A 17183-nucleotide genomic window follows, 5' to 3' on the forward strand; every position below is an offset into this window, starting at 1 on the left:
TTAAATCAGCACAGCCAGCGAAGGATCGAACGCAACTGTTTTGAACAAGCGCACCTTTTTTAACAACCAAAAAGTGGCTGTTTCATTGTCTGTTGAGGAAGTACAGACATCCCTCTCGTTGATAGCAGAGGAGCGGATCCAGCGAGCTTGATGGGGCGAAGCGGAATGAAAACGTTTTTCAGGAGTCGCAGCAGTAGAGGCGGTGCAACTATAACGACATGTGAATAATCCCGCCCACTCTAAAGCGGTACTGAACTGCAGTGGATACGTAAACCAAGCCGTGCCGAGTCGAGTCGTACCACGCAGTGGAAAAGCGCCATAAATGGCATCTCACACTCTCCCCCTAGTGATTTCTCTCGGCCTCCATTCATGCTGTCAGCGGGGGTCGCTCTAATTTCAGCTCAGTTTGTTCTCTCTCACGTGACTGATCATGTGACTCAGGGCTTATAATCTCTTCTTCTGTACCTTGTTTGTGGTCACAGCTGACGGCGCAGCCCAGAACCAGCTGCAGCAGACGACCCAGTTCAGTCAGGACCCCCATCTCAGCGATCAGACACACGTCAGGCACGTGCTCATCAGACACCTGCTGACCCAACACCTGACACACACACACGCTACTAGCCAATAACAGTGTCTTTAATAGGTGCTTTTATTAGGCATTTAGTAGTATTATTAATAAAGTACAGACACTTTATTCGTGGTTGAATAAAACACATTGTGAAGAGTTCAAATAGAACAACAGACCCATTGTGCACATATAATGTATACTTACACACACACAAATGTTTATATTATCAATATTCATGAATATGTGTACAATGGGTCTGTGTTATTTTAGCATCACTGATATACTACTAAAGTTTTTGTTAATATTTTGGATTTTATTTTTATATTTTATATTCTCACTTCAATTTTAATTGTGTTTTAATATATAAATGTATCTAAATAATATATACAGCATTTTCATTTTTATTTACATTTTATTCCTTTATTTAGTTTTATGTTGCTGATTAATGTAGTTTGTGTTATTTTAGTATCAGATATACTACTACAGTTTTAATATTTTGAACTAGATTTAAAAAATTTTTTTCCATTTTCACTTTCATTTGTTGTGCATTTTCTATTAGTAATCCCTATTAGTTTTTTTAATGTCTATATAGCATTAATTTGTTTTTATTTATTTGTTTCATTCATTTATGTAGTTTTAGTTATTGTAATATTCAAATTAAAATAAACAAAAATGAGAAATGTTGCCTTGGCATTGTTTTATTCATTTATCTAGTTTAATAGTTATTGTAGTATTAAATTTTTTTAATTAAAATAGGCAAAAATGAGAAATAATATTTATTTATAATAATAATAATAATAATAACAACAATATATATTATATAGTTACTATACAATATAAAAGTATATATTTTCATATTTTATTAGTTAAATTTACACATTTCACACCCATAAATATTAAAATATACGTTCGTTCCCCCTTGCATCCCCTTTATGGGAACCTCTGGTTCAAAGGTACAAAGGAAAGCAGCTTTAATAGATTTCAATCACACAAAAACATAACTTACATCATGATAATACTCGATCATGCTCTGCAGGATCTTCTTGAGGTTGCTGACCTGTCAGAGAGAGCACATACGTGTTTACTGAGACACACGCACATCCAGTATACTGTACAGAAGACATCTTTACTAGAGAGAAAACTAGTGTAACTACAGTAAAGTACCTTCAGCCTCCAGTTTGTGCCGCCATCCTCTTTTATCCTGCTGAGCCATGTCTCATTAAACCAGGACGAATCTCTGACGGACACAAACAGAACAGAAACGACAGAAGATTAGTCAAACGCAGACATGAAAATTGTATATATATATATATATATATATATAAAAAACGTATGTGGTTTATTTATGTTTAAACATATTTCTTTACATTAGCTTTTGATCAGGGATGAGTGCTGAGGTATTGTCGTTGTAGTTACTCGTCTGGGTTAGTCTTGTATGGTGTGTATTTTTGTTTCTTCATGGGTATTAAGATTTAATTAACTATTATTATTTTTATTTTTAATTGATTTCATTGTACAGCACTGTGGTCAAATTTGTTGTTTTATATTGTGCTTTATAAATAAAGTTGGAGTTTAGGGTCTAATTAAATAAGGAAAAATATATTAAAATAAAAGTTAAACATTTATTAAAATAAATTAATTAAAATAAAAAATAAATTATAAACATGCATTAAAATAAATTAATTAAACAACAAAATAGGGCTGCACGATTATGACAAAAATCATAATTGTCGATTATTCCTTTGAAATTGCAATTGCGATTATTAATTTACGATTAAATGAATGATGTTTACACCTTTGTTTGAAGCAACTGCATGCCATATTTTTATATGAAAATAAACAAGCTGAAAACACTAACTGAATAACTTCTATTGCCTCAAATGTCAACTATACATCGGATTGGTTTCTCTTTAAATAAAAAGGTAAAAATATGCATGGTATTATAATGTTATACTAAAACTAAAATTAAAACAATGGAAAAACCTTTAAGATAACATGTAGAAAGAAAAAAAGCATCTTAAGCATGCAGAATAACATAAGTGGACTTTGAACGATTAATTGCCGCTTTGAACGATTATGTAATTGTGATCGCGATTAGAAATTCGATTAATTGTGCAGCCCTACAACAAAATGAATGAAATTGATTAAAGTAAACATAAAAAATGCATGTGTATGTATTATAGTTCATGCCTACTTTGATATATTAGACCGTTTAGCCCAAAGTAATATCTGTGTACCGAGTAGTTAGGACAGAAAAACATTAAAAGACTGTGATGAGAGGAAAACAGGATATTTATTTAATTAGTTATTTATTCTAGTACATATACAGCAGTGTGTCTCAATAATGAGATCAAAACCAGTAAGTCAAACCACGAGTTGTTTTGAACTCGTATAATCAGTCTGAACTCATTTCAGGACCTTTGGTCAGTTACATAATATGTGTAAATAATTAATTTATTTAAATAATATTTAAATATGTAATTAAAACATTTTTTTTTTAAAGTTTACCCAGAAATTAAAATTTTGTCATCATTTACTCAAGTTTCAAACCTGTATGAGTTTCTTTCCTCTGCTGAACACAAAAGAAGATATTTTGAAGAATGTTGGCAACGTTAAACAAACAGGTGCCGGAAGCTATGGAAGCCCGTTACCTCCACTGAATAAAAAAAATTTAAAAAGGATATTGCTGCTTTGTATCTCGCAATTCTGACTTTTTCTCTCGTATTTAAATAATATTTAAATATGTAATTAAAACATTTTTTTTTAAAGGAGTTTACCCAGAAATTAAAATTTTGTCATCATTTACTCAAGTTTCAAACCTGTATGAGTTTCTTTCCTCTGTTGAACACAAAAGAAGATATTTTGAAGAATGTTGGCAACGTTAAACAAACAGGTGCCGGAAGCTATGGAAGCCCGTTACCTCCACTGAATAAAAAAAATTTAAAAAGGATATTGCTGCTTTGTATCTCGCAATTCTGACTTTTTCTCTCGCAATTGCGAGATATAACCTCGCTATTGCGTGTAAAGCCAGAATTGCGAGATATAAACTCAAAATTTTGAGAAGTCAGAATTGTGAGTTTATATCTTGCAATTCTGAGAATTCTTTATTTCTCAGAATTGCGAGTTTATGTTTCGCAATTCTGACTTTATAACTCGCTATTGTGAGTTTATATCTCACACTTCTGAAAAAAAAAAAGAAGTCAGAATTGCGAGATAAAAAGGTCGCAATTACCTTTTTTTTTCAGTGGCGGAAACGGGCTTCCATACATTGACTTTTCATACTATGGAAGTCAATGGGGACCAGCAATTGTTTGGTTACTCATACTTGGGGCACGTTCAAGCTCAAACAGGTGTGCAACGTTTTGCTACGGTTTCCGGTTTGAACGACATGTTTCCTGGAAACGGTGTGCAACGGGGTTTGAGATGCGTTTTCTCTTGTTTGGTGGGTGTGTCAAACATGTCAGCCCAATCAGCAGCAGCGTGTATATAAACCACGCGGTATTAAAGAGACAGCTCGCATAATGTAATTAACCTCCAAATAAACTCACAAGAGCAAGTATATTGTTTGCACAAGTTTATTTACATTAAAGGCAAAATTACTGAAATAATAAGAGCACAAGTATAGATCTGGAACTTCTTTAAGTCTGTCTAAATATCATTTAGTAATTGCAATGTCTTCTGGTCCATATCCTTTCCTTAGGAAGGTGGCACCACCGTTTCTGTTTAAAACACGTTTTGCACCGTTTTGTCGGGCTGAACGCAGCACAGGCCTACTTATTGTTCTATCACGCTTACATTTCCATCATGCATAATACATTTTGTTGTAGGCTAATTAAGTTAATATGGTCTGTGTCCAGCCGTTCCTAAATGTAGAGAATTCATTAAAATTACAAAATTGTAAAAATGTATACTTACTGAGTTTTCCAGACATGTTTTTAAAAGTAAAAAACAAACAAACATCCAAAACAACACCACTGTGACGCAGACCACTAGATGGAGGCAGCCAATAGCCAAAGTGAACAGATTTAGTGTTATTTTTTTATTATTATTTACTTTACTTTACTTTTACTTTTAGTCATTTAGCAGACGCTTTTATCCAAAGTGACTTACAAATAAGAAAAAGTAATTAAAACTAAAAGCTAAAACTCTATAAATACTATATATATACATTTAAGAAAATAAAAGAAATTAAATAATAATGACAAATGCATACAACAACATTTCAAAACTAAACATTTAAATGAAAAAAAAATAAAGCTAAAAACAATTCAAAATATGAAAAGAAAAAAAGGTATGAGTATAATAATGATTCTAACATAACACTAAGCCAAACACCAAAAAACAACTACATATGTGTATGTACTGCCACACACATATACATATACATTAAATATATACTGTATATATTATTTCATTTCCATTTTGTATGTTGAAGTACTGAAATAACTCAAATTAAATCAAACTAAACCTTAAAAAAACCTGACTAATAAAATGGCAACATTACTACAACTGTAACTAAAACTAAAATAGATAACTAATACAAATCAAAGTACATTAGTTCATCAGTAATCCTAAAAAAATAACACTGAGGCAAACACACATGCTAAAATAACAACAACTTACTGACACATAGTAAGAAATGGTTATAAAAAACTGAAACAGAAGTGAAACAAGTAGTAGGAAAGAGGAGAAATAAAAAGCGATACTTATTTATTATTTTTTTTATTTATTATTATTAAACACTTTCTTATACAAAAGTGAAAAGAAAAACATATGCCAAGAAAGGAAAAGAGCCAAGGGTTCAAGGATGGCCAAACAATACATAGCAATTAAAATTCAGAAGAGAGCGAGATTAAATATATAAATAATAATAAAATAACAACAAAAAAAACAATTACATTAAAAATAAATAAATATATAAATAAATAAATGCAAAAAATTAAACAGATCACATAACAACAAACACAACAATCTTTCCTACAAAACATGAAAATGATACAAAAACAGCAAAAAGTGAGCATACATTTAAAGTTTTAAAAGTCATTATGAAGTTTACAATGAACTGGCAGATGTCTCGCCAAGGTTTTCTCGTATGAACACAATGCCAAAACAGATACAGTTTCTGTTTGTGAGTCGCAGAAAGTTTGACACAATTAAAGGTTTTAACAGCATAGTAGCTTGGAAGCAAAGAATCTCTTTAACTTTATTTACCAATGGATACTTGTTAGGGAGAGTCCAAACCTTTTCCTACAAAATATTTTCCACTAATCTGTCCATTCTGAAGCAGCATGAGGAATGGAAACATAATCATTAAGAAAAAGAAAGCGAATATTTCTGTTATTTTTCAATGTAGATTTAAAAAATGTTCTGCCTACATTCGTGTCAACCGGGTCTGTGAGAGGTATTTCAGAAACTACAAAAACACTATTATAGCCCTTAAATAACATAATGACAAAGTGTTATTTAAGGCTTCATTATGCATTCCTTGTCATCAGCAAGTGGAAGAAATCTGGAAGACAATTAAAATGAATTATAATTACGTGTTTAGTATTGCAGTCAGTGCTAACCCTGCTGGAAAAAAACAAAAAACAAAAACAAAACAAAAAACAGCTAAAACCACACTGTAAAAAAAATTCTGTAGTTTTTACAAAATAATTTTGGCAGCTGTGGTTGCCAGAATAATTTTGTAAAAAATACAGAAAAACTGTAAACACATTTACGGCCAAAAACTGTAAATTTTACAGTATTACAGTTATTTTTTACAGTGCAGCCAAAGCTGGTTGGCAGGTTTAGCAGGTTTAAGCTGGAAGTAGCTGGTCTCCCAGCTAAAGAAGTGGCCAAAACCCCTCTAAAACCTGCCTGCAAACCAAAGGCTGGATGAGATAAACCAGCCAAGCAGCTTAGGCTGGTTTTAGCTGTTTTTCAGCCGGGAAAGTACAAAGCAAATCATCATTATAATGGTGGAAATCTCAAAATGCGTCTAACATTGTGGATAATTCATTATTCATACTTGTCTTGTCTGACACAAATGTGTTTTTAGAACATTTTAATTTTTAGAATAATTATTTTCTTTGCAGACCGATCCCATATAAATGTGTAAATCCCATATAAGCAGCACTTGACATACGACGGCGTTTTAGTGCCACGTTAAAAAATAAAAATAATAATAATAAATATAAGATTAGGAGATTAAAAGTCGTAACATTTGAGAAAAGTCAAAGTCAAAATTAGGAGAATAAAGTCGAAATATTTTGAGAATAGTCAAAATTACGAGATGTACGTCATAGCAATTACGAGATTAAAGTTATATTTTGTGATTGAAATATAAATTAATATCTTACCCTCATGTTTTTGTTTTTTTCCCCTTTCTTCCAATTTTTATTTGTATTTTTTTTCTTTTTTTTTTTGTTCTGTATGTTCAGATGACATTGTACATATTGTTGATAAATGTTGTGTACTCTATACAAAGTTGTATATCTTTAATGTCATCTTTGTGATGTTTGCATTCATAAAAAAAAAATATATATATATATTTTGTGATTTGAATATATGTGGGATTATTAGCAGAAATCCCACCATGTGTCATATACTCTCAGGGGCAGTATGCTTTGACCATTTTTTCTCACAATATTATGAGTTTAATCACGTAATCTTAGAGTTTTTATTTTTTAAACGTGGCACTACAACGCCTTCGTAACAAAATTACTGGAAAAATAACTCAATTTTTTGTGTGTGTTGACACATGACACTTCACACGTAGACCTGTTTTTATATTACTTGACAGATCTAGCACACTTTCTGTTTCTGACACATGTACACGCACACACGTGCTTACGTCACTTCCTGCTCTTCCCATCCGGCCTGTCAATCACCCGTGGTTACCCAACACCTCTTATTGCAGTTACTGTATGTTCATTGTGTAACCTATCTGCAAGTAAATATTGCATTAAAAAAAACAATTCAACATTTATTTTGACAGGTCTGGAGCTCGTCTGTGAGCGCGTGTTAAATCTGATCTTGCCGGACTCTGAGATGCAGACGGAGGAAACTAAAGGTCACTGGTTTACATACTACTGCTCTCTGGTTATGGTTAGTCATCCTCCAGGAGTTCGTGACTAACAAGCTGGCAAAAGACAGGAAGGGGATTTTCACAAGACGGCTATTTTCATCCAAGAAACTTCCTCTTCTCTGCGCTCGACCCGTCTGTCCATCCAGATGTGCTTCCTAAAACTACTTCCGTTAAATAACTGTGACACATTATTTTTCTTTCCCTTGCTCGCTTCTCAATGTACATTTAATACTGTGCGTACTATGTTGTCAAAACATCAACACACAAACATACAAAGAAGAAAGGGGAAATAATTAAGTAGAAGTAATGATAATAGAAATATGAATAACAAAATATTTAATAATAAAATAGACAAGCAATAAAACAAAATACACTGAACTTTCATTAAGACATTAATGCACATTTTCTTTTAATGAGTTAAATAATATTTTTATTAAAATAAATGTGATAATAAATAAATATAATATAATTATTCTTTCTCCAATAGTTCTTCTTAATATAGTTAGAATATATTTTTTAAAATAATTTTATGATTTGATAACTTTAATCTTTTCTATAACAATACAATGCATAATAATAGTGATTATCCTTAATATAATTAAAATATAATTATTTTAAAATAAACATTTTAAAATTGCTTTTTTTTAAACATACTGGTAAAAAAAAAATATAGCCTGAATGCACTGTAAGTCGCTTTGCATAAAAGCGTCTGCTAAATGCATAAATTATAAATTAAAATTAAATTATTAAATTATAAAAATTTAAATATTAAGGTAACAGTGACACATTCTCTCTCTCTCTCTCGCTTAATTCTCAATGTACATTGTACATAGGCTTCTGCATTGCCAAAGCATCAATACACAAACACACTGACAGAGGAGTATAAATAGCTCAATTTAATTTTAAAAATGTTGACAAACAATAAAATAAAATACACTAAACATAAAAAACATTAATGAACATTCTCTTTAAATAAGTTAAAAATATTTAATGGTAATACATTTTATAATAATAAATTAGTATAAATAATTAGCTATACTTTTGTCTAATCATAATTCTTAATATAATTAAAATATAGTTATTTTAAAATGTATAAAAATTTAATAATATGTGTACTTTTTTCTTGTAAATAGTGCATCTGATCGATTTTTTACGTTTAAATCCTCAACAATATACATGATTTGAGGAATCATTTATGTCTGGAGCACAAAAGTATAACAAACAGTAAAATGAAATGATACTTCATTCAGAAGAGCTCTCTGCACATTCTGGATGCTGGTGCTGTCAGACTCTAATTTAGGGATACACACCCACATCTGACGTCAGAACAGACTCGGTTTTAAACAGCTTCTGATGCAGACTGAATATGGAAGGTGGACGGGGCCAAAAGTCCTTAAACGGAACGCAAACAATTTGACCATGTAAATCTGCGTTAAAAAGTATTACACATTCAAGCACGGTCAGAATGTGTGCGAGTTGAGAAACAAATTTTAAATACAAATTTTTCATCTGAACACAGTAAAACTGATGCCTTAACACAGCCAGAATGTCTACACATACAAAAGAAGCACAGACAAACAGTGCGTGCTGACATAGGGTCAAATTTTACACGTTCCGTTTAAAGAATTTTGGCCCCATCTGCCTTCCATAATTCTGAGGCAGATTGAATGCATGATGGTTTTGTGGGTGTCCTGCTTCTTTAAGGCAGGAATGTGGGTTATGTGCGGCCGCTGCCAGCTCTGACTGATGGACAGGCGAGAGTGTTGGCACATCGCAGCAGTGTGCCAGGTGCAGGAAACACAGGAAAAACAAGACGGGATTTGCTGAATGTGAGGAAAACTGTGGGCAGGGCAGGTGGATTTACAAACCCAAGACTCCAGACGTGAGCTCATGAGGGCAGGGCGACACTACAGGTGTGTTTTCACCCCAGATTCACTCTGCAGATGAAGATTTACAACCTTGTCGAGGGCGGATCTGATACAAGAGAGCAATAACCCTGCAGATGTGGCCTAAACACAGACGAAGACCCTTAAATGAGGATTCAATGAGGCGCTGTGTTGACTCACTGCGTGCAGGTGCTGCTGGAAGACCTGAGAAGAAAATAAACATCGTAAATATTCCCCGTGTCTTTCATCTGAGGAAACTCCAGGAGAAACGAGCAGCCACTACAGACGCACAAAGCAACATAAAAGTCAAGCAGCTTTTAGCCGACTGAGACTGAATTATGAACAAACCCCTGACCTTCAGTAATAAACATTTGCACGCAACTTATACATTTTAAGAAATGTCACTTGGTAGATGATAAAATGAGCAAAACAAATCCAGAGTGAAATCATTTAGAACACCCTAGCAACTTCATATCTTACCAACCACACATAACAGATAATATTACATACTTAGAAACTGCATAGCAACAACCTAGCAGCTGCATAAGACACATTACAAATCACTAAAAATACATTGAAATGGTACAACATCACCCTGGAAACCATCCTTAAAAAAACTCACCCTAACAACCAATCACATAGTAACATATTATAAATTACTATAAACAACACCCTGGCAACCACTCATAACACACTTGCAACTTGAAATAACTAAGCAACTGCAAACCAAATCGCTATCAACCACATTAAAAACCATGTTTTAAAAATTGATAAATACCTTACAATTGTACAACGTTGCCCTGGCAACCACCCAAAAACACCTTAGCAACTTCAAAGAATATCTTAGGAACTGCATAGTAACACCCTGGCAACCACCCAAAAATAATCTAGCAACCACATAGTAATGTTAAAAACCATGTTAAATACCTTGCAAGTGCACAATGTCACCCTGTGGCAACCACACAAAACACCTTGGCAACTGCATAGCAACACCCTGGAAACCACCTGAAACTCCCTAGCAACCACTTAGTAACATTAAAAGCCATGCTTAAAAACATGTTAAATTCCTTGCAATTGTACAGCACCCTAGCAGCTTAGAATATCTTAACAACTGCATTGCAATACCCTGAAAACCACCTAGCAACCACATAGTAACACTAAAACTGTTAAAACATACTAAATACCTTGTAATTGCACAATATCACCCTGCCAACCACCCATAACTTATATTATCTTAACAGCTGCATAGCAACACCCTTGAAACCACCCAAACTCCCTAGCAACCACATAGAAACATACTTTCCAATTGTACAACGTCACCCTGGCAACCACCCAAAAACATCTTAGCAATGCAGAATATCTTAGCAGCTTTATAGCAACACCCTGGAAACCACCTGAAACTCCATAGCAACCACCTAGTAATATTAAAAACCATTATTAATACCATGTTAAATACTTTGCAAATTGTAAAACACCCTAGCAAATTTTAATATCTTAACAACTGCATAGCAAAACCCTGGAAACCACCTGAACTCCCTAGCAACCACATAGAAACATGTTAAATACTTTCCAATTATACAATGTCACCCTGGCAACCATTCAAAACAACTTAGCAATGCAGAATATCTTAGCAACTGTATAGCAACACCCTGAAAATCACCCAGACTCCTTAGCAACCACACAGTAACATTAAAACTATGTTAAAAACATACTAAATACCTTGACATTGCACAATATCACCCAGGCAAGCACCCATGACACCTCAGCAACTTGTATTATTTTAACAACTGCATAGCAACAACCTGGAACCACCCAAAGTCACTAACAACCACATTTTGTACTTATGTTTAAAAAAAAAAGTTCAAACTATGTTAAATACATTACAATTGGAGAGTGTTGCCCTGGCGACCACCCAAAACAATTAATCAACTTAAAATATCTTAGCAACTTGTTATGACCTTAAGATAGTCTATGCATCTGTGCACTGTTTTTGTATGTATTCGATGTCTCTGCTCGTGTGTCGACATGTTTGTGTTCCAGATGGGTGTGGCCTCTGTTAACCAGCGGGCTTTGTGTTTGTTCGTTTGCCTGGTGGTTTTCACTTTAAGGCGGAGGGAATTAGGAATGGCTTCAATTTGAATTGGATAAGTTTGTGATCGAACCTTCAGTACATCAGTTGGATATTTGCCACAAAGATGATTTGTTAACGATCGCGGATTTGTATCAAATACAGGTTACTCGTGGTGCTAGGAAACAGGACATTAAGGAAGTGATTTACAAGCATTTGGTTGAACGTCGGGTTTTGTCTGAAGAAGGTGAGGGGGAGGCGGGTGTTGCAGCTCAAGTGTTGGCTTCCGTAGAGGAGGGGACAGAACCCAAACCCGCGGAGTTGACTTGGATTATGGGGTAATGAAAAATGCCATACTGCGCGCTTACGAGTTGGTTCCCGAGGCATACCGACAGAAATTCCGAAATCATGTGAAAACCCCTAGTCAAACATTCGTTGAATTCGCAAGAGACAAAGCCAATTTGTTTGAGAAGTAATGTGGAGAATCATGAATGTTTTTACTGTCATGAGGTGGGACACCTCATCGCTACCTGTCCCGCTCTGAAACACAAAGCTGGCAAGAAAACAAACGCTTATAAGCGTTGCAATAGTTGAGCGTCCCATTTTATCTCCCGAGCCGGCAGTTCTGCATACAACAGCTGAATCTGCATTTAAGCCATTTCTTTTTGACGGTGTTGTGTCTTTTAGTGAAGCAGACTCTGAAACAAAGTGTTCGCATCCTTCGTGATACTGGCGCCTCTCAGTCCATAATCTTAGAGGGTGTGCTGCCATTTTCGGAACAGTCAAGCTGTGGTTCCAGCGTACTAGTGCAAGGCATTGATCTCTCTGTAGTTAAAGTTCCTTTACACAATGTCTATTTGCGTTCTGGAATTATTTCCGGTAAAGTTAAATTGGCCGTTCGGGCTGAGTTACCGGTTAAAGGTGTAGCGGTCATATTAGGAAATGACTTGGCAGGTAACAAAGTTTTTTGTTTACCTGAGGTTATAGATGTTCCTGAGATACATGATGAAGATGCTTTACAGGAAGTGTTTCCTAATGCATTTAGCACATGTGTGGTGACCCGAGCTCAAGCTCAAAAACTAAAAGACACTGTAGATCTGTCAAAAACCTTTTTGTGTGATGACAATTCTGCTGAGACGGAGGAAAAAGTTGATTCAGTTGAAGTAAAAATCTGTGCACTTCCTAGTGTTGATTTGCCATTTGGAAAAACCATGTTAATTGAGGCACAACATGCCGATCAAACTCTGTGTTCCTGTGTTGCAGCTGCTGTCGAGCCGAACGTTTTGCCAGAGTATCCAGTCGCCTATTTCTTTGACGGTGGTGTCCTTATGTGTAAGTGGTTTCCACGTCATGCCACCGATGATTGGGGTACCGTTTTTCAAGCTGTCGTTCCAAAACCCTTTCGAGAGCAAGTGTTGAGTGTAGCACATGACCATGAACTTTCTGGTCATGTAGGTGTTCGAAAAACTTATGATAGTAAATTTGTGAACTCGACCTGCCAAAAGGTTATTGGCAGGTGCCGCTCACAGAGCGTGCGTCTGAAATCTCTGCCTTTGCCACCTCTGATGTGTTCCTACAATATCGGGTCATGCCTTTTGGCCTTCGAAATCCTCTTAACTCTAAGATTCAAGCTATCCTTGACTTTCCAGTCCCAAAGACTAGGAGAGAGCTTCGGTGATTTCTCGGTATGACCGGTTATTATCGCTGTTTTTGTAAAAAATTCTGTTGTTGCCAGTCCTCTCACGGGGGTTACTCCGTAAAGCTGTTTCTTTTAAGTGGACTCCTGAATGTCATTCTGCTTTTGAAGCTCTGAAAACTCTGCTGTGTAGTTCCCCCGTACTGGTTGCACCTCATTTTGGAAAACCGTTTCTGTTAGAAGTTGATGCCAGTGGTACAGGCGTCGGTGCTGTTTTATTGCAGACCGGAGAAGATGGTTTAATACAAATCCTTTTTCTGTTACGGCTTACCCCTAGAGGTCGTAACAAACTGCATAGCAACACCCAAAGAGACCACCCAAATTCCCTAGCAACCACAAAGTAACATGCTAAATAATTTACAATTGTACAACATCACCCTGGCAAACACCTGAAACACCTTAGCAACTTATAATATCGTAGAAACTGCATAGCAACACCATGGAAAGTGGAAACCACCTTAAACTCCCTAGCAACCACATAGTAACATAGTAACTAATCTGAGTAGTTACTATGATTAGTGATCTTCCTCAGATTACCTCCAAATCTGAGGAAGAAACAAACTCATCTACATCTCGGATGGCCTGAGGGTGAGTACATTTTCAGCAACTTATCATTTTTGGATGAGAGTGGCTAGAGTTTCAGCACACGTGGCCCAAATGAGCTGACAGTGCTTTCTGTGCTTCTGCCACTCAGACATGTAGAAATGTGACTCAGCAAGTCTGCTAGTTAGACATCACATCTATCAGAACCGACCAAATAATGTCTTATGATATTCCCCCAGTTTCATGCTCCTGAAATCCAACTAAATCAGACTAGATGAAAGATAGATGAAAGACCTTAAACTCCCTAGCAACCACATAGTAACATAGTAACTATATTAAATACCTTGCAATTGCACAACATTGTCCTGGCAACAACCCAAAACACCCTAGAAACTTAGAATATCTTAGCAACTGCATAGCAACACCCTAAAAAACACCCACCTCCCTAGCAACCGCACAGTAGCGTTAAAAAAAACGTTTAAAATAGTTTGCAATCTTACGAAGTCTTACCAGGCACAGAAGAGCCCTGAAATAAAATAATTCAATACTATGATTCATCATGAATCGCGGCGCGATAGTTGGCGAGCTCATGTGCAGAGTTTACAAACGGACCAGGTGAGCTTCATTCCGCAAACATTATTTATTGCTCTTCGCTCGTATCGAGTCCTGCGGTGGCATCTGCGCCAACCGCACATCTAAACACACGGTTACACAAGGCCTGCAGTGATTCAGCTCTCACTGGCCATGTGCTGTCACTGCATGGGTGGATGAGTGCGTGTTTTCTGGGAGACTCCCAACACATTTCTCTGTCATTATGGCCAAATCCTACGATGCTCAGATGGGACTGTAGGCTGCGGCGACACGACACTACTGATATTGTTCACATATGGAAACACACACATAATAAACAAGATTCAAGCATCTGGTGACCGGCTTCACATATACAGCATGTGCACATGACAGCCGCGCCGTGTGCCTCGAACAGCACGGGATTGTGGGTGCACATGTTTCGTGAAGTTTTCAAATCTGATTCAGTCCCTGATCAGTTCTTTTAATTATTCTTTTAGTCATTCTAGTCTCTTAAGCACACCAAGGCTGCATTTATTTGATCAAAAATACAATAAAAAAAGAGTCAAATATTATTTGAATTGTTTGAATATGTTAAAATGTAATTCCTGAGATCAAAGCTGAATTTTCAGCATCATTACTCCAGTCTTCAGTGTCACGTGATCCTTTAGAAATCATTCTAATATGCTGATTTGCTGATCAAAAAACATGTATGATTATTATCAATGCTGAAAACAGTTGTGCTGCTTGACATTTTTTGTGGAAACGGTGATAAATTTTATTTTTCAGGATTCTTTGATGAATAGAAATTTCAAAAGAACAGCATTTATTTCAAATAGAAATCTGTTGTAACATACTGTACACGTCTTTACTGTCACTTCACTTTAATGCATGTTTGCTGAATAAATGCATTACCTTCTCTTCTTTTATATAATAAAAGTCAACATTACAACCTGCTGCACTGAAATTAAGCAAAACAAAAACCGCAACATAAAACACAGACATAAACAAATAGATTTTTTATTAAATAAATGAGTTCAGAGAGGATCATGCCAGTACCTGAAAAACTCGCCTCCATAAATCACTGCATGGACTCTTGACCCTTTAAAGGGATGTGTCGTGGTACTCGTTTTTAATTTGTTTTAATTAGTTTAGAAGATGAACGAAGGTCTTACGGGTTTGGAATGACATGAGGGTGAGTAATACATGACAGAATTTTAATTTTGGGGTGAACTATCCCTTTAAGGCCAGTTAGATTGGATTATAAATTAAATCTGCAAACCAAAAGCTTTTAATTGCTCACATACACCCGTGTTGATGCTTCCACGCCCAATCTAACACACAAACACACTTTACATAAAGGCCTATCAACACAAATTAGCCTCCAAACAGCATATGCTGCTCTAATCTCATAATTGTCATGTGCTTTAAGAGCTGCAACAGTGGATTGAGTTGGTACCAGTGTTACTGACGTTTCTGGAAATTACAATTAGCTTAACAAACTACACTGACATTTTTCTGTAAAGCAATTAGCTACAGTACAAGCTACTAATAGAAAGTAGCTAAATGCATTGGAACTATTTAAATATCAATATTTATCTTTTAAATATATCAGATTACTGTTTAATCAAATCTGTATTTTCAGGTACAAACAAAAAAAAAGATTAAATGGTTTACAGCAACAAACTTAAAAACTATTTTAAAAATAATTCACCCCAAAATGAAAATTTTATTTAGATGAGTCTGTTTCTTCATCAAAACAGATTTGGAGAAATTTAGCATCACTTGCTCTGCAGTGAATGGGTGCCGTCAGAATGAGAGTCCAAACAGCTGATAAAAACATCACAATAATCCACACCACTCCAGTCCATCAGTTAATGTCTTGAGAAGAGAAAATAGCTGCGCGTTTGTAAGAAACAAATCCATCATTAAGACGTTTTTAACTTGGCTTCCAGCTAAAATATGAGACCATAATCCATAATAATGCTTTCTCAAGTCATCTGGTCTGAATCAGGAGAGAAGTCTGCACAGATCAAGCACAGTTTACAAGCCAAAACAGTCCAAACATCTCTAAAGAAATATGTTGGTGGATTTTGATGTGAGAGACAACAGGAGATGGACCTTTTCACCGGAGGAAGCATTATTATGGATTATGAACAGTTTGAAGATAAAAAACACCTTAATAATGGACTTGTTTCTTACAGACACAGCTTTTCACTTGTCAAGACATTAACTGATGGACTGGAGTGGTGTGGATTACTTGTGGATTATTGTGATGTTTTTATCAGCTGTTTGGACTCTCATTCTGACGGCACCCATTCACTGCAGAGCATCCATTGCTGAGCAAGTGATGTAATGCTACATTCCTCCAAATCTGATGAAGAAACAAACTCATCTACATCTCGGATGGCCTGAGGGTGAGTGCATTTTCAGCAACTTATCATTTTTGGATGAGAGTGGCTAGAGCTTCAGCACACGTGGCCCAAATGAGCTGACACAGTGCTTTCTGTGCTTCTGCCACTCAGACATGTAGAAATGTGACTCAGCAAGTCTGCTAGTTAGACATAACGTCTATCAGAACCGACCAAATAATGTCTTATGATATTCCCCCAGTTTCATGCTCCTGAAATCCAACTAAATCAGACTAGATGAAAGATTTCACTAGTGAAAATCTGCAGGATTCATTATGCATTCAGTACTCTCATATAAACTTGTGCACATTAGAAAGGCACTCACAGCTGTACTGTCGACTTGTGCTGTCACAGTTATCGCCCGCCTGCACTGCT

General features: G+C 35.5%; 1 protein-coding gene across 1 annotated transcript; it reads right to left on the minus strand.

The window, feature by feature from the left end:
* Nucleotides 1-465: 465 nt before the first annotated feature.
* On the minus strand, nucleotides 466-12595 carry LOC107726122 (protein Hook homolog 2-like; the record flags this gene model as incomplete). Its single annotated transcript, XM_016535630.1, has 4 exons — nucleotides 12567-12595; nucleotides 1733-1805; nucleotides 1575-1625; nucleotides 466-598 (listed from the first exon to the last, which is right to left on the minus strand). Coding segments are annotated over exons 1-4 (286 nt in total), but the record flags the coding sequence as incomplete, so codon positions are not given.
* Between the last annotated feature and the right edge of the window lie 4588 nt (nucleotides 12596-17183).

Source organism: Sinocyclocheilus rhinocerous, unplaced genomic scaffold, assembly GCF_001515625.1.
Source record: "Sinocyclocheilus rhinocerous isolate Xijiao unplaced genomic scaffold, SAMN03320098_v1.1 scaffold3055, whole genome shotgun sequence".
Lineage (NCBI taxonomy): Eukaryota > Metazoa > Chordata > Actinopteri > Cypriniformes > Cyprinidae > Sinocyclocheilus > Sinocyclocheilus rhinocerous.